The 24126-nt window shown below is 37.2% G+C and overlaps 1 protein-coding gene across 2 annotated transcripts in view; it reads right to left on the bottom strand.

Moving 5' to 3' along the window:
* Positions 1–18946, bottom strand: part of NFIB (nuclear factor I B) — a 293450-nt gene extending 274504 nt beyond the window's left edge. Inside the window, exon 1 of one of the 2 annotated variants that reach the window (XM_056805360.1) lies at positions 18839–18946. Coding sequence is in view for 1 of the 2 variants with exons in the window: in XM_007499573.3 (XP_007499635.1) it covers positions 4667–4684 (18 nt within the window). In the remaining variant the exon portion in view is untranslated. Of the gene's footprint in view, positions 1–4666; positions 5092–18838 lie in introns of those variants that run through there. The other variant, XM_007499573.3, reaches the window with a different exon arrangement.
* Between the last annotated feature and the right edge of the window lie 5180 nt (positions 18947–24126).

Genomic DNA, 24126 nt, shown 5'->3' with positions numbered 1-24126 from the left:
GGGCAAAAATATCCCTCACTCTTATCTTCATCTGCCACCATAAAAACTGAAGTGTTTGTAGTTGGATAGGGCTTGGTGATCATGGTAACTTAATGTTTCTACCCACTACTACCCTTACCAAACTGGGCTACCTATCCAGGGGAAAGGGGCCAAAGAGAGAGAAGAAATAAAAAGTGTAGTGGGGGAAAGATAATAAAGAGAAGGAAAGGGAAGAAGATTGTTAAGTGGCTGTACATTATACTGTCTTTTTTACTTTGCCTCAGAAGTCCCAGGCAGGTAAGTAGGTGCCCCACCAGTAAAAATAAAATATCTTACTTAAACTATTTATGCCAAGGTAACTAGACCTTTCTAGGAATAGCTAACCAAAAAAAAAAAAACTCTTAGAAAGAGGGACTAATGAATTTGATTGGGTGGGACAAACTGTTTCTTCCCAGAAGCAGAAGTTAATATTACCACTGTGATAAGCAGAAGGAATAGCCTATCATTCCTTGCTCCACTACCTGCCTTTTCCAAGGTTCACATAATTATTCTTAAATCGGCTTCCAAAAGGTCTCTGGCAGACTCAGTCAAAAATTTCTGGAAACCTTTTGGACTTTGGCTTTAATCCTTCTCCCTTACTTTCTGTTTTTTTTCTCATTCCTGAATTTAATGGGTTAAACAGAGAGGAAGAGCTGGCACATTTTAACCTACCCAAGAAACAGAAGGGTTAGCTCCAGTCTAGCAATTCTGTCCACTCAGTAACGGAGAACAGACTTCACAGGAATCAGTATTTCAGGATTCCTATATTTAAAAAAAAAAAAAAGCCCTTCCCCCCCTATTCTCTGCCACCTTAAAAGGGGAGGAGTGGTACTTTTTCTAAAACTTGCAGAAGGTTGATTCATTTCAAAGTAGATCACTGGTGCCTCAGGTGACAGACTTTTTCTACACTGAAGTGTCAGTAAAAAGCAAGCTGTAACAGTTTAGGGGCCTTTCAGTGACCTCCAGGAGACTAGACCCTTAAACCTACAGGGAGACATCGCAAAACAACTACAAATATTGATTGCCTTCCACCATAGTCTCCACCCAATTCCACTCACAGACTTTTCCAGAAAAGTCTGGAGAGGAAGATTAAAGATATTGTGCCTTTGGGAGGGAAAGACTTTTTTTTCCTATCTTAATAATGTAATTTTTAATCCATCTAATAATATACAGGTTTAGGGTATGAGGAGGAGGGTAAACTCATTTTCATCTGAACACTGAATGGCCAATGTTTTATACATAAACATATGTAGGTATGTGTCTGTATAGGTAGGTATACATATTTTTAAATAAACAGAATAAGACAGGTGACCTTTTAAACCCAGGGAGCAACATGAAAAGTTGTTCATCTCTTCCATAACTTGTAACAGTTGAGAAATGTACCTCTTGGGCCAGAGATTCTAAGCAGCAACTGCTTACACTTGTGTAGTCTTAAAAGTACCACACAAGTTTATATCTCTCCAGAGGCACATGCAAATAAAAATTCACAAAAATTCACATATAAACAACCCCAAAGTACTGAAATTGTTTCAACTTGTCAAGAATTACAAAATCATGCTGGGCTCTCTTGGTGTATGATCCATTCCTGTCTAAGACAGTAATTCTGGACCCCATCTCCCCCCACTCTATACTAATTATATTTCCCACTACCAGTACCCTTATCACTGTACATCAAGATAAATATCCATGGACTCCCCTATTCTCACTGGGAGACTGGGAGCTCTTTGGTATCCCCCGAGGTCAAGGCTAACTGAGAAAAATATCTCTGTTAATAATGTTACTGCTGAAATACCAAGACTCAAATGTTACACACACACACAATGTCTCACTATGTCTGTCTATATTTTATGCACATTTATTTATAAACCAAAGCTCAAACACAGACTCTAAATTGATTTTCAGTGTAATCTGTGCATTGCTATAAAGAGTTAGGCCAGTTCAGAAACCAAAATTATCCTGAACCTCCAAAGGAGTCTTCATACAATTTTACTCATGCAGCACTCTATCTTTTGCATGGTTTATACTTTAGTTTTACTTTGGTGTCTCAAACTAATTGTATTTGATTACTCAGTTCATTCACAATATTAAAAAACTTATACACTGTGGCATCCTTTCTTAACTACTTTGGAAAGAGTTATAATTATTGTGCTTTGGCTACCAGCTCTTTACTGTAAAATTATATAATATTTTTACTTCCACAGTTAAGTCAGTGTATGTTACTAACACATGCCATTCTGACCTATGAAAATGAGCAAGCAGATGCATTTGTATAATGTTTGGAAATAGATGTTTTGGGGTCTCTGCTTTCAAAAGTCTTTTAAGTACTTAAAGATACTGTACTGTGAAGGGTAAACAATGATGAATAACTCAGTTAAATTTGCTGAGCCCATCCCCCAAATTGTCTTTTTAGAGGTGTCAGTGAAAGTGAGAAGAAAGTCAAATCAATATAAATTTAGAAATAGTCTCTTTTAAAGTTGAACAAGAGGACATCTTACAAAGGATTTAAAAATTAAAACAACTTATTAAGCAAATACATTTTCTATTTTCCTCATACAGGTAGCATTTCTCTAAAATATTTTTATACTTAGAATGCATATTTTAAAACTGAGTTAAATGACATTTTCTCATTTCTTTGTCATGTTAGACTCTTAAAGACCAGTTACAGATATTCATGTCATCATTTAGCTTACAATTACACTACTGATTTGTTTAATAACATTAAATACATGCACAATTTAAATATCAGATAAAAACAATTGGAAATGTTACTTTGGAAGTCAAACAATTAAATTGTACACATTTATGTGAAAAAATAACTAATCAATTCTTATTTGCTTTAACAAAAATATCATGACTTTAAAATACAATACATTCAGTAAAAATATTTTCTAGTAGACAGAACTGCGATCACAAATATATTTAAATTAGCATTCAAATACTTCTACTGCTCAGCAATTTTTCCTCTGCTACCAATCAGTAAAGTAGGAATCTGCAGGATATTGTATCAATGAGTATAAGTGCTTGACCTTTGTCCACATCTGGTTTAATAGGGACTTTTCAGCACTGAAGCTTTCCCCATCTTCCAGACCATTAAATGAAAACATCAAACCTCAAATGTAAAACCGTAAACCACAACGTTTTGTGTTTCACAACTCTTAGCAGTTTTTACTCAGGCTGCATAAAGGTCAGTTTCTCAGCTTCACAATAGACTGAAATCCACTCTCCTGCATACAGTAAATTCACTGGGCACTAACTGATATTGATTAAATCTTGAACTCCTTTGATACATACACATACACATACCACGCTCATTTACACGAACACTTTCCCCCAACCACATAAACATAAATATATTACTTTGGGGGCTAACTACATTTTAAGGTTGACAAATATCTATTCAAGTATGGGTTCAGAAGTTAACTTTGTCTACACTTATCCAAAGTTAGTTACATGGAATGGTGCTATGAGATCAGTTCAAAGAAAGTTAGAGTTAATCTTGTGTATTTTGGCGCCTTTTCCCTGCCAGCTACTGTACTTAAAAAAAAAAAAAAAAACTTGGAGATCTTGTCTGTCGCGTCTCAAGTTCAATGGCAGCTCTTCCAACTGGAGGAGGAGAAGATGGCCATGTTCACAGCCCTAATAATAATTCAGATCACGCCACTTCGGCATCTTGTGTCAAAGTCGAAGCTGGCTTCCCCGCCCCCTTCAACCTGAGAGCTGCCAAGTCCTCACACACTCCGCATTCAACCACAACTTAATGGATGGGATATTGTGCATTAAAATGTGGCCCAGACATACTGGCGAAGAGAGGACAAGGGAAAAGAGAGACAGACACAGACACACACACAGACTTAAGTAGGGGGGGGGGGGGGGGGAATCCCACAGCAAAACAGCAGGGTGAAAATAAATATTAAGGGGAGGGGTGGAGGGAGAAGAAATGCATTATAATTTTAGCCCCCACACACATTCACACACACAAAAAGGAAGAAAGAAAAACGTCACCACAATTTGACACTAGAGCATCGCTGGAAATGAAACTTTAAACCACTTGCAGATAGAAAACTAACACATACCAAACAAATTATTAAATGGTATTTCCCTTCATAATTCTCTCCCTCTTCCAAACTAACGGCATACATTAAAAGTGAAAGTGGGCAGTCTACATGAGAAATACTGTGCCTAAAATAGAAGAGAAAAGAAGGAAACCATGAGGCAACAAGCAAAAAAGAGAGTTGGCGACAAGGTACAACTAAAGTAACATTCACACACTAATCCTTTCCTGGGCTTAACTGATAGTTGCATGCCAGAGAAGGGGGGAGAAGGGGGAAAGGGAAGGTGGAAGTTGAAGCAGGAAAAGTGCCAAGTTCAGCACTTTTTTGGGCGAACACTCCCATCCACTGATTCCTGGCATAATAGTGCAATCCATATACAAAAGCGGCCAAAAACAGATATACATAAACATACATACAATTACATATAGCATATATGTGCAATCCACACATCCCAACCGTAAAACAGAATATCAGCATTTAGGAAGACGTGCAACATACCCACTAAAAAAATTTCAGAAAGAATAATCTGGGGGGAGAGAGAGAGGGGAGAGAAAAAAAGGCTAGCAAATACAATCCATCATCTTCACCCCACATACCATAGCACTGTACTGCATTAAATGGATAGGATTCTGAATCAGTAACACAACACAGGGCCGCTGGCTTCACATTTCTCAGGTAGTGAGAGATTAATGTTTTCCTGAAGGATTGATTTTCTGTTGCTTTTTTGGTTTTGTTTTAATTTCCAGTAGTGGACAGCAAATTTTATTGTTGTTATTTCTGCGATACCACAACAGGAAGAGTTCTTGGTCAGAGAGGAAAAGGCGGTAAAGTCAAAGTCAGTGAGCAGACCCTTCCCCTCCCCCTCAGTCCCTCTAAACCTGCAGTCTTCCTTCCTCTTTCAGTTGCAATACTAGAAAGTAATTTTTCGTGGTAGACTTGAACGCTGTCCAGGACAAGCTGAGCTCGGGGTCGGTTTTGTTTGTTTGTTTTGTTGTTTTGTTTTTATTGGGGGGGTGCTGCTGTTTTTTTTTGGGGGGGGGGTCTTTGGTTTTGTTATGTTTTGTGTAGGCTGGGCTGCTTTCTGTGATGTGTGTGTATAGTGCTGTCTCTCTCTCTCTCTCTCTCTCTCTCTCTCTCTCTCTCTCTCTCTCTCTCTCTTTTTTCCCTTACTCGCCTTTTTCCCTTTCTCTCTTCTCCCCCCAACCCCCAACCCCGGTTGGGTCTGGCTCCGCTCTGCAGATCGGGCTGGCGATACTAGGGCCGGGCTGCGTACTTGGCTTCTTTCCGCTTCTCTCTGATTGGCTTGGGCAGCGGCGGTGGTTCCCTCCAACCACCACCCTCCAAAGCACCCTTTCCTCTCCCGAGGCCACCAGCTCTCCCTCTCGTGCTCTCTCCTCTCTTTCTCCTTCTCTTCTTCCTCCTTCTCCTCTTCTTCCTCCCGGTCCCCAAACAGCCGCCCTCCTAGAACTGTTGGAAAGTGCAGCTCTTCGCTTCCTCCTGGCGGCTGAGTGAGATACCAGAAAGAAGGGAGGAGGAAGGGATCTGGGGAAATGGCTATTGCATATTCATATGTCAGCCTCCAATGAGAGGAAGCGAGCTACAGAAAGGCAAAGGGGCAGCCAGCTTTGGAGTCTGGGCAGCAGGCAGGTCAAAGCGCCCCCCTGAAAGCAGCACTATATATGATACCATTGGAGGCAATACATTTCTCCGGGGGGGGGGGTTAATGGGGGGGAGGAAAAGGGGGAGAGAGAGAGAGAGAGAGAGAGAGAGAGAGAGAGAGAGAGAGAGAGAGAGAGAGAGAGAGAGAGAGAGATGTAAATATATGAGAGGGGCAAGGGTGAGAAAGAGAGGAGACTGTGTTTGTCTCCATGGGCATTTGTATGCCTGCCTTTGTGTGATTTTTGAGTGGGTATCTGGGGTATGCTTTCTGCTTGAGACAGTGTGGGGAGTCCCTCTGCAATAGGGCTCATCAGAGTAGGAATGATACTGTCTGTCTCTCGGTGACTGCTTTGGGTTTGAACAACAGTTTTAAAAAATATAGATATAGATATATAAAGATTGAAGAGTCTAGACTACGGGATCAAGCAGGAGTTTTTTGTTGTTGTTTTCCCTAACCTTTATGACAATCCTCTTTCCAAGGCTACATTTGTCCTCTGTGGGGGGAAAAAAAAGTTCATCTGGGACTTGGTTATCATTAAAACAAAGTAACTTGAAACTGTCGAAAATACATAGTGATTGAAATGTAAGTGTATGCCTACAAGACAATTTTCGCTATTAAGTAGCCAAAAGTAAAGAGGCATCCTTTACTAGTTCTGGGCTGTGCATTTTCTTTCCAAGATTTAATTAACAAATCCCCCTAAAGTTATTTCTTTGTTCTTTAGCTAAATACATTGCTTTTTTCAGTTTATAAGGCTATAACTTAACAAAAATATATTTAAAAGTTAAATTTGGGATGCTATCTATTCAGATATGAGAAAATCAAATATGGGGAAATTTACAAATTAAAATGAAATGCCTTGCCTTGAATTTATATTTCTATTCCACATACATTTTTAGAAAAGATTTTATTTGACAGTGATGCTGACTAATTATGTAATCATACAAGGGACAACAATGCCTTCAAATATCCTCTAAAAACCTGTTCAGTTATATGATTACCAGTGGGACTAGAATAGCTCCAGAAGAATTGTCCTTATCTCTCTACTAAACATTAGCATGTCGGTATTTTATCCCAATTATGTTTATCCCAAAAGTCCATAAGAGCTTCAACAATTTACTTCTGCTTCATAGAACCTACAATACACAGTATTAAATACAGATGCTTCCCCCCTTTCCTATTTTCTTACCATGTGAATATTATGCTTACATTTTTCAAGCAATAAAATTAAGTGAGAAACTCTCAAGGTGAGAATGATCCACTAGAATTTAGAAGAATCTAGAGATGATGCTAGATTGTCAATTGGCAATCTTAATTTGGAGAGTTAACTTTTATAATACTAGTATAGCTAATTATATATAATACTAATATAAATAATAGCTATAGAGAGGAGAATGGGATAGACATTAAATGGGAGGTGGTCAGATTTTATACATAAACATATAAACCCACAGAGACATATATATATACATCTATATACATACATATATACACATATACTTTTATATGGCACCCAAAGGAAAATAAACTTTAGAGAATACAACCATTCAGCAAATATTCATTATAACCCTAAACCATGATGTCCAGGTAATCAACTGAGTAGATAACAGGTCTTTTTTCTAAATAAAGATCACCATGTAGCCATTGGTGGCAGTGTGTGTGTGTGTGTGTGTGTGTGTGTGTGTGTTTAAATTTGGAACTAAAGAGCCACATACTAATGATGAATGCTAATTAAAATAATAGATAATTAAAAACCATAAACACATACTACAGATCATTAGTACAAAGGCACTGAAAATTCTCTGTCATGGGTTTAAACTCAGCTGAAAAGTCCTAAAAAGTTCCTTGAAGTCATATAGCAAAGCTACCAGTTCCTCAGAACACAGAACAGTTCACATGAAAAAAGAAATGGTGCTATGAAAAGTATTTAATGTTATTCAAGAGGAGTGCCATATAAAATAAGAAAGGGAGAATGAAAACAGAAAGGAATAGATTTCCAAACTGTCTAAGCTCAAATGATTACTAAAACAGATGAATCTATATATAGTGTCACCTGTCATGGGATCTCCCTGCCCCCAGCATATTATTTAGGAATAAACAATACTGTTACATGTAACTTTGAACTTTTCCTAGATTATATTTTTATTTACATGTCCTTTATTTCTTACAACATGTGAGCTTATAACCATACTTGTACCTATTCTGATCATTCTTCCTTCTGTTTATCTGTCAAATAAGAAAATAAATCACACATTTCATACAGGGTTTGACTATAATGTTAAACTCTCTTTTATGTATAACTTATGGAAATTTGTCTCATTACTTTATATTCACTTTGATTATGTTCTTAAGCTAGAGTTCCCAATTGGCTAATATCCAGAGTAGTCAGCTATTTTTCAGTATTAACCTGAGTATATAGGTAAATAAATGTATATACATTAGCATATGCTTTTAAATAAATGGATCTTTTTTGATTTAGGATCACTTTGGTTAATGGCCTTTCACACAATATGATTAAAGTTCAAAATATTCTCTTTTATGATTGTCTTTTTTTTAATCACATCATTTATTCATCAAAAGTATTCATCAAGGAAATGTCTACAAAAATAAGCACTATTCAAAAACCACTTAGGCACTTTGGCACTCTAAACTGAAGTGATTCCAGTAGAACAAGTAATTTTTCTGCCTTAAGTTAAAGGCATGTCATCCATTAGAACTTACTAGAAGCTTCTAAAAGTAAACTAAAGCTTTGGGTGTTTTTGCTCCATCCATAATTGGTTTAATTTATAATGCAATTTCTATATATTTTCTCAAATTAAGAATTTAAAAACATATACTTGCACATCTGTGTGTTTGTTTATCTTTGAAAATAATCACTATATAATTATTTCTAGAAGGCATGCACTACTACATTGCTTTATATCACAATAGAAGTAATTCCCCTATCCCATCCAAACCAGTAATTTTCAGTTATTACTGCAAAGGTGTTTATTTTGGCTTCTAAGTTTCTTTTTTTTAAATAGAGCAAACATGTTTTTAATTTCATCCATACTTTTAAAAATGTTATTAAATGGTAACTAATAAGCAGAGAATATTATATTTATGCTATTTTTAAACTAATATTCATTTGAACTAAACCTCTTCTTTACAAATATATTAAAGCATTTACAAATTATAATACAAAGCAGATTATGTATCAGCTATTGAAATTATTTGCTAATAATTTTATTTTTTATAAAAGTAGTATAGCATCATCATATAAAATTCAAATTCATATGCTAATAGACCACCAAAAATAGTTATAAGTATTTTTGACAAAAATCATTTTGACATATTTAGATAAGCTTATGAGGAAGAACCTGTCCAGCACCCATTCTTTGCTTTGAAGATTAAATATATGCTACAATTCCTATTGACAATGGTTTCCATTAAATTATAACTGTACTGATAGGACTTTTTATTGAGGTATGGAGGAAACATATCCAGTACATTTTCTTTTCAAATTAAGACCAAGTATAAATAAAAAATACCAGTGGCTATCTTGACTATTCATTGGTTATGGAAGACTTCAACTATAATATATTAGGCCCTTTCTTCATGGGCATAACCCTGTCAAAATAAACACAGTAGCTGTTCCACAGAACATAGCTGTTCATTGTATAGAGACTAATAGATATGGAAGGGACCTGAAGCCATCACCTTAGCCTGCCCCTACCTTCAGGTAGATGAATGGCTCCAATTTACAGGTATCCCTTGTAAAATTTTAAACTATTGAGTGTGTATTTTTAAAAAAATTATATATATATATATATATATACACACACACACACACACACACACACACACACACACACACACAGTATGCCTTCTTTTACTAACTACAAGCTGCACCTGTGCACATACATATCTCATGGCATCTGTTAACATCATAAATCTCAAGTGGTTTATGGTGTCATCAAAAGCCTGAGATAGTGGCATGGCTCATACATAGCCTTACAACCTTCAGGCTATGGTCTTGTTAAACCTCACAGGTTAAACGAAATCAGATTCCCTCAGTACTATATGCCAACAGCAGGTTTCTAAGAGTAGGTTATAGTCATGAAAGAACTTTAGTTATGAGTCAGGAGATGAGATGCCATTCTGGCATGATGAATCAGGGAAATCAACTAGCCACCTTCAAAACCCTTCACAAATGCCAATCTCCGTTTTGTGAATTCCAGATATGGACTATTTCATTGCATACTTGTGCTTTGAATAGTTACATATTTAAAAGTCCTCAGTTTTTTTTTAAGGTCTTATATATGTTTAAATACCTTTATAGCATTTTAAAAATCAATCATTAATTCAATACTTATTAATCACCTATTAGCAGTTAGGTGGCTATATAGAACACTGGTCTTGGAATCAGGGAGATTCATCTTCATAAATTCAAATCTGGCCTCATACATTTAAATACCCTTTGTGTCCCAGGCAGTCACTTAACCCTGTTGTTCTGTTTCCCATCGGTAAAATGAACTGAAGAAGGAAATGGCAAACCATTCCAGTATCTTTGACAAGAAAACCCTAAATGGGGTCATGAAGAATGGGACCCTGAAGTGATAACAACAACAATCACTTGCTGACATTTTTATTAGTTACATGTGAGATTTCTAACACAATAGAGTTACAAAACCCAGAGATCCAGTATAATATAAAGGATGTAAGGAAGTCCTATATAGAATATTAATACTTCAATGTTTTTGTTGGTTTGTCTAGACCTTAGATTTCATCTGTGTAGGAAGCTCTCTGGTCAGGAAATTCCCTCTGAAATGTAAAATCTTAGAGAGAGGCTAAATGACCTGTCCAAAGTCACATATTACAGCCTATATGTGTGAAAAGCAGGATATAAATCCACATCTTCCTTGCTCCACTACTCCTAGCATGTTTTAAAGTTATTATCTTTGCAAAAGATCATAGTGCTTTTTTTTTCTTTGTGCCAGGTTTCATATAGAAGGTGACTGTCAGACTCCAATATGTACGTGTGAGTTTGTATCACCTATATATATGTATGTAGCAAATCATAAGGGGCCATGTGGTCATAGATTTAGAACAGGATGAAATTCAAAGGTCATCTACCAAAATATGTCACTTTAAACTACTACTCTACAACCTAGAAGAACCTTATAGTCTTTAACATTGCCAAATAAGTAAGATAAGTAATTACATTTTGTTTTGTTTTTTTGTCTTGTAGCTGGGGAAACCAAGGCATAGACGTAGTAAAGCTACCACCAGAGTCAGAATACAAAATCCTTAAATCCCAGGCCTTTGTGATTGATTTAAATGTACTATTTCTCTGATTTTGTTTGTGAAAAGATTATTGTTCCAGAAGGCATTTGTAATGCTCCCTTAACTTAAAACACATGCTCAAACATACAAAACTAAAAAGATGATAATTCTAGATTTAGCTACATGTGGATTATCCACTTTGTGGATTGCATTCAGTTGGTATGTCCTGGGAATATGTAACACAATTTTATACGGTTATGTGAAATATGAATCTGCTATTGTTCCCTACCTTCAAGTACAGCCCTTCCCCAAAACCAGATGAAAACGGCTTAGAGATTAACTACAGTAATATTCCATCCCTCACCATAGTTAACTGTGCAAATAGCTTAGCAGTTTTTTATTTCTCTCTGTTTAATGACAAGACACTTTAACTGTAGTAAATCATGTAAAAGGAGTATCACATGATAAAAAAAGATTGCCAAGAATGTTTCATGCCTAGATCTCAAAGCCCACTGGATAATGACAATGACCAGAGCTGAATCTCAGTATAGTGGCAGAAATTGAGGGAGTTTTTTCCCCCCCTTTGAGGATCATTGAAGCATTTTTTTTCCAGCTAGATCTACATTTATGAGTCTGCTACAATAACCTTGTGACTAATATCCCTTCGTTAAATCTCTCCTTGCTCCAACCTATCCTCTATTCCACTGCTAAGGCTATTTTTCTAAAGCATAGGTGGGTATACATCACACACACACACACACACACACACACACACACACATACACACACACCCCTTCAGGATCAAAAACATCTTCTGTTTAATACTGATATATTTTTATAATATTTACCTTCCTACCCTTGCCATCTTCCTACATGTTACTCCCTATCCATTCTACAATAAAACTACATTGGCCCATTTGCAGTGCCTAAAAGACAACACTTGCCTCTTTGTCTTTTTACTGATGGTCCCTAGTGCCTGGATTGCTCTGCCCCCTCATCTCTGTCTCATAGTTTTCTTGGCTTCATTCAGGACTCAGCTGGTATATAGAGTTCACTTCATCTGCCCTTCTGGGAGGTCATTTTTGACAAGAGCTGATTACATGTGGACATAGATGGCCAACATAATAACTTCCCTTTATGGCTGAAGTCCTGAGAGCTCTGACCCATAACTTATGTAGCCAACATTATTGAGAAAGGGCAAATAGAGGTAGAAATTATTCAATCAATTAATACACATTTATTAAGAACCTTCCATGTGCTTGGCACTGTGCTAAGACCTGAGAACATAAAAAAAGGCAAAAGATAGTACTTAGTTTTAAGAAACTCATAACTACAAAATTAGCCCACAGTGAGTAGCTATAGCGTGGAAGAGTAAATTTCTCAGGTTTATAGTATCATCCTTCCACTTCTTCCATTATCTTTCCACCATTAGCACATCATGCCATCAATGGTATTGTTGATTCACCCTTTCTTAGTGAAGGGGGAACAAAGGGTGAGCTTTAGAATTGGGGATCATTTTCATAACTACTAATTTTACTATGTTTTATGATGAAATGTCCTAAGATACAACTCCTGTGTCCTTTTAAGGTTCTCTGTAGAATACCTAGACTTATCTTGGAGAATGTTTAGTAAATAGTATTTTATAATGACTACAATTTTATTATCTTTGTTAAGTTTCTACTTACTCGTGGTTTTCTGATGGCCAATGTGCAAATAATTTAAACATGACATTTGTATCCACAGAGTTTATGATCAGAGATGGGTGTTGCTAGCACTGACTAACATGAAAAGGGACATAAGAGCACACAAACATACCACTGTACAACACCAAAGAACATTATACTGAGCACAAGCTATAAATTATTAAGAAGCTTGTACATTATGTACAAGTTTAGCATACGGTTACTCTGTTGGCATACTCAAAAGAGGCAAGACATTCATTTAGACTTCAGATTCTCACTCATATAAATGTTCTTCAGTCAGCCCATCAGAACAAAAATATTATTTCTGACAAGGCAATTTAATTTAGTGCATTATATGTTTGGTTATAGGTGATGCCATAGTGTGTAGAGCATGGAGCCTGGGGTCTGGAAGACCTGAGTTCAAATTTGTTCTCAAATATTTACTAGCTGTGTGACTGTGGTGGGACAAGTCACTTAACATCTTTCTCCCTCAATTTTCAACAGTTGTAAATGGGGATCATAATAGTATCTATTTATCAGGGTTGTTGTGAGGCTATAATGAGATGATAATTGTAAAGCCCTTAGCACAATGCCTGGCACATAGTAGATACTAAATAAACAAACATTAACTAAAACAATTGTTACTCAAGTAATATTCTCCCTTGTTTATACAATTCTATGCTTCAGATTTTGCAAAGTTATTTGAAGGCATTTAAATGGCAATCAAAAGGCCTACAAGCCAGGACTTCTCCCTGTCTAGTCTAAAGATGTGGTCATTTAAGTCCCAACAGGTGAGACAGGTAGATAGTACAGTGGATAGAGCCTGGATTCAGGAAGACCTAAGTTTAAGTGTGGCCTCAAACATTTATTAGCTGTGTGACCTCGGTAAGGAAAATCATGTCTCCCTACTTCATTTACTCATCTGTAAATGGTAATAATAATAATAGCATCTACCTCCCAGGGTTGTTGTAAGGATCCAATGAGATAATAATTGTAGGCAAATTAGTACAGTGCTTGGCACACAGTAGGTGTGTTTAATAAATGTTTGTTTCTTACCTTCCAACAGAAGCACTTCAAATCAGAACCTCCTCTAAGATGATAATGGTTTTATATCTCAATATATATATATATATATATATATATATGTGTGTGTGTGTGTGTGTATATATATATAATTTTTATATATCTCAAAACAAGTGCCTTATAGGTAGGACCCTAAGGTAACACTGAAAAAAAAATCAGAGAGAAAGTATACATTCACAGGAGTATTAACCCAATTGAGCTTTTCTTATTAGGAAATTTACACACTAGCATGTGTTGAAATATTTTGGAAACCCATGTTTGGAATTGCTAATGTTCTTAGTGTGGCATCTCTTCGTCCTTCAGTGCTGGACTGATTTTTTAGAAACAACCAAATCTTATGACTGAAATAAAAAATATATTAACAAAGTAAGATGTTTGGTTTTCTTCTGTGGCTTAAAAACAGACTGTGAAGACAGAACAAACTTCTTTTTAGTATTCTCTTCACAGGACCCCTCAGAATATAGGAGACTTCGCTGTCAAGGCAGCTCTAATGATTCCTCTCTGATAACTCCCAAGGCAATAGTAGAAAGTTGTCTCTGGAATCTTGAACACTTTGATCACCCCCAAACTGTGGTGAGGTTTGTAACATCAAGCAAATGTTCTTAATATGGTATCCATGAACTTTAAAAAATATATTTGTTTTCTTTATAAGCCCATGTAATTCCACAAACTACTAAAAGGGTCCCATGACATAAAACAGGTTAAGAACCTCTGATCTAGAAAAATTTGCTATCAAATAACTTCTGCATGGGAGAATGGCAAAATACTATTCTCCCATACCAAATTTCACTCTAGAGTACTCCCTAGAATGTTGAGAAATGTGGAGATTATTTCCTAAAAAATTTTTACCTCTTCAGCCAGCTAGATCTCTATTGAAGGTTGATCCTAGGGGTAAACATAATCTGATGAGGGACAACACAAAGCCCTACCTAGTATTTGAGGGACTTTCGCTTCATTGCCTGAAATGCCTTCCTTTAATTGCATTCTTTTGGGTTAAGCCATTATTTTCAAATGAGTAATTAGGTGCTGCATTGGATAGGGCACCAGGCTTAGGGAGAAGAAGACCTAAGTTCAAATGAGGCACTATCTGCATGATGCTGGGCAAGTAACTTAACCCTGTTTGACTCTGTTTCCTCATCTGTAAAATGAGCTGGAAGAGAAAATGGCAAACCTTTGCCAAGAAAACCCCAAACAGGGTCACAGTAGTTGGACACAACTGAACAACAACAAAATTACTTTCAAAAGACTCAATTTAAAAGTGAATACATTTTTCCCACCAAAAGTAACACACTGACACCCCAGCACTCATTGATAAGAGACAGTATAAGATGGGGAGAGGAGAAGGAGGACATGGAGGCATGCAGCCAAAAATCAACTTGGATTTTTTAAAATTCTGGCTTTGACACTTACTAGGTGTGTGAGCATGGGTAAACCACTGGCCTCCTCCTATGTAAAATGGGAACAATGAAACATCACTACCTATTTCATAGGGTTATTATGAACTATTCATGAACTAGATCTAGATATATATGTGTGTGTGTAAACAAAAATGTAAATGGGTATATGGTTAAAATATAAAAGGATAAATTAATTATAAGCATAAAATGATAACATGAACTGTATATATAAACTATATGTATACACATATGTACCTATAGCTCATGGACTATAAATACACACATACATACTCATACCTTTGTATCAGTATAATTCATTTCCTTTTTAATCTATATACTTATTTTATGCATTTTGAACAGGATTCTGAGAAAAGGTCCAAAGATTTTACCAGGCTGCCAAAGTGGGGTCCACACCACAAAAAGGCTAAGAATCCCTACTTTAATTGATGGTAAGAGATTATCATCATCATCATTAATATTACAGTGAATTATTATTATTATTATTATTAAAGTAGTCCTCAACTTGGAAAGATCCCACATTACTGGTGCTGGTTGGTTTTGAGGCAGGGTTGCTGGAGTTTAAAATGCCTTTAGGCACATATCTTGACTGTCAGACCATCACCCTCTCCCCACCCTTACTCCTAAGGCAAAGGGGTGGGACTTTCTTTATCCTTCTAAATATACCCCTGAGGCTGACCTTTTCTAACTTTCTTGCCTCAAGTCTAGACTAACATTTATTTTAACATAGCTTCATCTGTATTCCTGTGATGTGGAGAGAAGATAGTTGAGAAAGCATACACAGTGCCTGGCCTGGAATCACACTGGGGATAACTGCAAGTGAGCAATTCTATTAGAAACCCAGATTTAGAGTCTATTATCCAATCCAGAGTTTCTTGACCTGGGGTCAATAGACAGACAGATTTGAGGGGGTTCAAGAACTTGACTGGGAGGGGGATTTTTTAATCTTTATTTTTGGTAATCTCTAACTGGAATTTATCATTTCCTTAAGTTATTTAAAAACATTATCCTGAGAAAGGATCCCTAGTTTTCCCCATACTACAAAAGGGGTCCATGACAGAAAAAAAAGTTTAAAAAGTCCTGAAATAGTCCAACCTGTCATTTTACAGATGGCAAGAAATGAAATGCAGAAATCACATAGGTAAGATAGCTGAAGAACCAGGTTCTTTGGCTCTGATTTCAGAGTTCTTTTCTATAATACTGCATTACCCCCTTCTAAACTCTTATTTTCTGATCAAACGATTTCTACTAATAATAGCTGGTATTTATATATAGCATTTGCTTTTAAGCACAAAGTACTTACATACTTTGTCTCACTTAATCCTCACAAAACTATGAGGTATGTGCTATTACTATCCCCATTTTAGAGAAGGAAAAACTGAGATTTAGAAACATTAAAAGATTTACCCAGAAATGCAGAGCTAGTAAGTGACTGAGCCTGGAGTCAAACCCAGGTCATCCAGGATTTTATCCTTCAAACTCCCCTTGCCTTTCAAAGTTCCTTCATTCTAGGGCAGCTAGATGGCTCAGTGGATAAAGAGCCAGGCTTGGAAATAGGAAGGTCTGGGTTCAAATTTGGCCCAAGACACTTTCTAATTGTCTCACCTTGGGCAAATCACTTAACCCTAATTGCCTAGCCCTTATAGTTCTTCTGCCTTGGAACCAGTACTCCCCACAGTTCTCACTATCTATCTAAGACAGAAGGTAAAAGTTTAAAAAAAAAAAAGCTTTCAAGCATTCTTTAGAGATTCTCCCCTTAGTAAAGCTTCAAATTTTATAATAATTCATATTTATATAGCACTTATGACATTTGCAATCATTTTCTTCACAATAACCTAGGAAAGTGATGGTGAACCTTTTAGAGACTAAATGCCCAAACTGTAACCCTCAGTCATGTGAGATGTCCCCTTACCCCAGATAGGGCAAGGAGGAAATGCTTCCTTTGGGCTGCTAGGCAGAGGGGTGAGTGATATGAGAAATATCCTCAGACTTGCATGGAGAGAGGGAGGGGAGCAGCTCCCTCCAGCACATGTGCCATAGGTTCCCCAACATGGACCTAGGAGATAGATAGGGCAGGCAGATAATATGCAGTCATTAAGCACTGTGGTAGTGCTGAGGATATAAAAATAAACAAAAAAGAAATGCAATCTCTGACCTCAAGGAGCTTACATTCTAATGGAAAAGATAATACATTAAAAAGGAACTAGAAAGAGAGGAGGATAATTAGGGGTACTAATATAATATAATGTAATTTAATGTAATGTAATAGCTGGATGGTGTAGTTTAGTTATTTAGACAGGTTAGCTTAGGAAAATAATTATAATGGGAAATATCTTGGGCTTATAGTCAGATGCCAACCTCTCCCTCATTACTTTCCCATCCTTCCCTTCTCTGGTAATAAACTCAAGTTATTTAAATGTGTTTATACCCTTTGTATAATATATTTGTATAAACCCTTTCCCCTTTCCAAAATATTCCCCATAATGATGGGAAATGAAGTACCACTAGCCTAGGTCTGTCCCCAAAATGGAGGCTCCCCAAAGAACTCATCAACATGAACTGAGACCAGCATTGCCAAGCAATAATCCAGGGTGAGAGGGTCCTAGGAACTAAGGGAAGTTCCTGGAGGAGAAGTTAGTTAAATCATGGTGGCGAAGTCTAAAAAGAACAAGTATTATTCCCATTTTTCAGAGAAGGAAATGAAATTTCTTATACATGAAATACTCTAACAAAGTCATGCAACTACTAAGCGTCTGAGGTAAGATTTAAAACTAGGACTCCTGCTAGCAGAGAGACCTTTCTACCACTCCTGAACAGTGTCAAACAGCAGGGGATTAGGAAAGAAAAGGTCACTAAGGATATCAGAAGAGTATCCCAGAACAATACTAGGATTTAGAATGGGAGAGTATTTTGAAGATTATTTGATCCAAGCCTTTCATTTTACAATGGAGGAAACTGAGATCCAGAGAAAGACAACACGATTTCCGAACATCAGATGACAAATGGCAGCCCTGGGGTTCGAGCCCAGGTCTCCTAATTCAAAATCTAGCCCTCACAGTATCAGTACTGTTTATTCCTCATTTACCTCAAGAGTAGAAGTTTAAGGCCCCAGGACTGCTTAGGTCTTTATATCTCACTACCTCAAGGAGAACTTAAATCTACTCAAATAAATAAGTGCACAACTTAAACCTGAAAATAGTCCTAGAGAATATCTAGCCTGCCATTCTTTAGGAGCTTAAAGACTTTTCCTAATCAAGAGTCCCTGATTAAAGTGAAAATATGCCTCATAGTTAAAATCTAATCAAGTAAAACCTGAGTTATTTTTGCTGGCTTCAAACTGAAAACAAGACCTATCCAGAAAGACCCTAGGATCATAATATATACAAGTGGAAAAGGCCTTAAAAATCATCTTGTCCAATTCTTTCATTTTAAATGAAAAAGAGACTGGCTAATAAGCCCAGACATTTCAATGAGTATATACACAGTAGACTACAGATATACTCCTCTCCTAGATTTCGGAGTACACAAAACATTGTATAACAGTTTCCAATCTTCTAACCCCATGGTAAAAAGAAGCTTCTTTTGATTAGCTAGAGGGGGCAGAACTGGGATATATTCAAAAGGCACTAGTCAGCCTCCCTCTATGTCCCACCCCTTCCTTCTCACCTCATCTGATTCCTATCTTCCTGGTCGCATTCTTATGAGAACTGAGAGAATTCAGCTGAGAATCATTCTGTAAAGGAAAAGGTCCTGGTCCCTGCCCTTCTGCAGTCTATAAGAGATCCATGAATACTGGCCATGGCTCTTGGCCTCAGTCTGGTTTTTTTCCTTTTTTTAGGTGAAAGAAACTGGAGTTGACTATGACCTTGTGGCCACTAATATGTCAGGTAAATAAACCACCAAGGTCAGGGTCTGAAGTTCATGTAAGGCTTTATAGCCAGCCAGTCCAGCATTGAGAACCAAGGAGGAGAACAGTAGCTCAGATGGAGACTCATCCAACAGCAATGCCATATTTAGACATGAATTTGGTGGGGAAAATGCTATGTAGAAACTGCTTAAGGCTGAATCCAGTTTCCCCAAGAACTGAGATGGTATAAGGTAATGGATAACCCTCCCCCAAGGTGTTTAGAAGGATAAATTTATACTTATCTTCTTGCTATTTTTAAAGCAAATTTCCTATTGTAAAAACTAATTGCTATTCATTGGTTAAATGGAAATGGGGATTAATAACAACTAATAGTGGGATGAACACTCTGGAATGGGGTTGGGGGTTGGGAGGGAGCCCTAGGGCAAAGATACCCTTAACTTCTTAGGCATACCCCATGAACATTGAAGGGAGGGGGAATATAGCCAGCTTAGCTCAGGGAGAATGAATCTAAAACAATTTACTGGATGTCACACAGGCACCAAAATCAAGCAATAATCCACTGAAGAGTGAGTCCAGGAAGAAAAGAGCTCTGAGGACTTTGAACTCAGACAGTTGAGAAAGGAGTCAACTCTTGAGAGAATTACTCCTTTCTTTTTGGGTGGGAGGTGGTTTCTCTTCTTCCTCTCCCCTCTTCTCCACCATAGTCATGGCATCTTTCAACCAACCTACTTTCTTAACTGTAGACATCAGGCCCAAGAGCCAATTAGCTCCCTAAATTAGCATTCCAAGAAGAAATGTTGAGCCCAGGAGAAGCCTCATGAGGACACCACAAGAAGAAAAAGTATACCTTGGCCCTGCAACATCAGAACACCTTTGCCAAATGTGTTCCCTATTTGTGTGTCTCTCTACTGGAGTAAATGATATGCATATTCTTTCCACTGATGTTAAGTGTATTTGTGGGAAAGTGAACCCCACAGTTATGGAAAAAAATGTTTTATAGTTGCTGTTCTAATGCCATCTCAATAAACACCTTTGCTTTGAACTAATTGTGTCCCTGACTAATTATTAAAGGCAGTAATATATGAGCCCTGGTGGGGGCTCCTAAGCTAAAGTTTTAGAAGTGCAGACCCACAAAGCACCTTGAACCTGCTAGTCATTTCTAGAGAAACTCAAGCTGTAAATTCAAATTGGGAAAATGGGAGATCTAGGCACTGGGATTAAAAAGATTAAATCAGTAAACAGCCTCTGACATTAAGGCCATTCTACTAAAGGATATAATCCATACATGGATATGTGCATAAAACTAGGAAATTCAAGAAACTCTTTCTATAGGGGCTAGAACCTTTAAGAGAGGCAAGGATTCTTAGAGGAAATAAGGAGAGGGTGAATTCCAGGCATGGGGAAGAGCCTGTACTCTGTACAAAGCCATAACTTTGTAGTCATGAATGAATGCCAAGTTTCGGGGAACAGCAAATAGACCAGTTTAACTGGAATAGTGAGAGTATAGAGGAAAGCAATGTGAAATAAATCTGAAAAAGTAAGCTAGAACCAGTTTGTAAAGTGTTTTAATTACCAGGAATTAGAATTTATATGTGACCCTTGAATCAATGGGGGGCTCTAGAGATTCCAAAGTAAGAGAACAATATAATCATCAGATCTGTGCTTTTGAAAGGTTATTTTTGACAATTATTTAGAAGATTGATGAGATAAGATGCTCAAAGCGGGAAGATCAATCCCAAGACTATTTCAATAGGCCACAGTGTGAGGTAATAAGGGCTTGGATTAGGAGGGAGTCTGTAAATAGAAAGAAGGGAATAGAGGTAAGTGGTAGTGTAGAGGTAATATTTATAAAACTTGGCAACTTATCAAGGGAGAAGAACTAATCAAAGATGACTGAAGTTTTGAATTCTGGAAAGTAGTGCCCTTAAAGTACCGAACACTAAGCGCAATGTTTATGTATAGAATGATTAATACGAGGAATTTGGGGGGAAGGCTATGATTGGTGATAGGAGAAAGACATGGAGAGTTTTTTAGTATACATGGACATTTGAGACGACTACTGGTCACCTAGGGACAGATGTATAGTAGGCAGTCTCTCTCCTAGAGCTCTAGAAAGATGCGTGCTTCCATCTTTCCTATTACCTAGGTTTGCACCTGGGAATCACCTTTAATTCCTCATTCTCCATCATTCCCCTCTCCAGCTGTTTAAACTGCTACCAGTCAATCAATAAACATTTATTAAGTGCCTACTATATGCCAAACAAGGTGCTAGACTCTGAGAATATAAATGAAATAATCCCTACTCTCAAGGAATTTATGTTATAGAGTGCCAAGTCTTGTCAATTCTTTCTGTAAATCATTTCTCCACTCTGTCTCCTCTGTTCACATAGTCACCAACAGAGCCAAGGCTATTATAACATCTCTCACCTGGAGTACTGTCTTCCTTTTTGTCTTTCCTTATTCCAGTCTGTACATCCTGGCATATTCCTCTCCTGTACATCTCGACATAGCTACCAAAGTGATATTTCAAAAGCATGATTCTGATGATGTGTTTTCCTTTTTCAAAAGTTTCAGTAGCTCCCTATTGCCTTTGTGCTGATACCCAAATTCCTCTGCTTTTTATTTAAAGATCTTAACAATCTACCATTCCAAATTAAGCACATATCTTTTTCCTTCAAAATTTCTTCAGTCCAGCTAAACAGATCTATTGGTTATTATTGTCCTCTACACATACCATAGGAACATCTAGGTGGCACAATAGATAGAGCACTGGGTTGGGAATCTGAAAGATTCATCTTCCTGATTTCCAATCCAGCCTCAGATACTTACTGTTTCTGCAACTCTGGGCAGCTGGTTTCCTGGTCCTAGCATTTTTAAAGCCCCTCTGTCTCTCCCACTATTACATTACTTAACCCTGTTAGCCTCAGTTTCTCATCTGTATAATAAACTGCAGAAGGAATGGCAAACCACTCCAGTATCTTTGCCAAGAAAACCCCAAATGGGGTAAAAAACAAGTCAGACAATTGAATAACACATAGCCTTCTACTGCATGTGTCTCCAGGCTTTTGCACAAACTGCCCTACTACATGCTAAGAATGGACTTCTTCCTTATCTCTCTGCCCCTTAAGAGACTCAGATGCCTTCAAGGCTCAGTTCAAACACCATCTTCTTCTACATGTGGACTTTCCTGATGTCTCCAGATGCTAAAGTCTCTCCTCAATGAATTGCCTTTATATATATATATATATATATATATGTATATATATATACATATATATATATATATATATAATTTTACTAACATTTGAACACATTTCAGCAGTAACTAATGGATAACAGAAAGAAAGTTGGACTTGAAGACTAGAAGACCTGAATTTGAATGCATTCTCAGATATTTACTACCTGTGTGATGCCAAGCAAGTCATTTGAATTCTCTCAGTTGCTTCATCTGTAAGATGGGGATGAAAATAGTACCAACCTCACCTGGATATTGTAAAGATCTAATGAGATGATGTGTTTAAAACTTTTTGTAAACCATTAAGTACTATATCAATGTTAGTTATTATGTGTTGATTCTTTTACCTTTGTATACCTATAGCCTGGCACAATGGCTCTCAAAAAAACACATGATTCTTGGGGGGGGGGGGTTGTTCAAGGAAAATCCTGCTCAATTTGATAAACCCTCCAAACAAACTATTGTGATCATAGGATTTGGTACTTGTCTGAAGGTGGTCAGAACACAGACAAGTACTCTAGCACCTTGCTTGAGAAAATCTTGGAAACTCCTCTGACAGATTCCCAATAAATGGGGCTGCCTGCAAGATGACGGAGGCAAAGTGAGAGATGACTTTTCCCTGTGGTTCTTTTATAAAAGTGAGCTGTAAAAGGTTTCATCCTTTTCCCTTCTTGAGATTCCTCTTTATTGGACTTACAGACTTGAGCTGAAGAGAGGAAGGGGAAGACTGTTTACTTCTTCCTCTACCCTCCAAGAGCATCCTCATATATTTATAGGAAAAGAGATTTCCAGAAGAAGCACATAGCATGGTGTCCCATACTTGCCAAGTGAAACTAAAAAGAAAATTTCTAGGCATTTGCTTCCTGACCATCTTCTCTCTGTTTTCTTCTCTAAGCACAGGTCAGAGACCAGTGCTCCTAAGAATGGTCTTTCTTTGCAAATTCTAGAGCTCCCTAGAAATCAAAGGTCCTGATCACGAAAGTCAGTCAGATATGAGACTCCAGAGAGAGATTTCTCTAATAATATGTTCCTTAGAGAAGGAACAGGATTGTCCTGCAGCTCAAAGGACTAAAGTTATATAAGCCATGGGGAAAATGGGGAAAAATTATGGGCCCTGACAACTGTGTAGTTGCCCTGAGTTGCTTATATAATGCAAATCTGAGGCTAGTGGGGAGTATTAGTTCACCCATCAGCTAAAGTATATTCCAGAGGGAATCTAATGAGTCTAATGAGATATTTATGTTTCTGCATTTGTTAATTGGCTCCAGTGAGTCCCCTGTGTCCTATTTTTCTAAGGTTGGTGAAATAAAGCCTCCCCTATTCCTAATACCCATGTGGAAGTTGGGGATCCTTTTGCTCACTTCTTGGGAAACCTAGTCATGAACCATACCTTAGTCCTATACAAGAGATTTCTCTTGCATTTCTTAGGTGGGTGTAGAAGCAAAAAAGAAAAGATTGACCCCTTTAGGAGGGAGTTAATTTTGATTTGTGTGAATCCAGAATATTGGGAGCAATCTTCTTATAACTCTCCTCTCCTTTTTAGCCAAACCACCAGAAAATGCTGTCTCCATTCATTGCCTTTACTTTGTGACTCATTCCTCAAACCTTTACAATCTGGCATAACACTCAACTTAAACTTAAACTCAAAAATTACCATTGTTCTCTTAATTACCAAATAAAATGATTCACCTTCTTCTTGACCTCTCTGCTTCATTTGACATTTTCATTGTCCTCCCCTTCCAAATAGCCTCTCTTTTCCAGGTTTTTTGTGACAATGCTTTCTCTTTTTTAGCATTCTATCTACCTTTTTGACCCCTCTTTCATCTCATTTGTGAAATCATCGATCATGTC

Source organism: Monodelphis domestica, chromosome 7, assembly GCF_027887165.1.
Source record: "Monodelphis domestica isolate mMonDom1 chromosome 7, mMonDom1.pri, whole genome shotgun sequence".
Classification (NCBI taxonomy): Eukaryota; Metazoa; Chordata; class Mammalia; order Didelphimorphia; family Didelphidae; genus Monodelphis; species Monodelphis domestica.
This window is presented reverse-complemented; position numbering and strand designations above follow the sequence as displayed.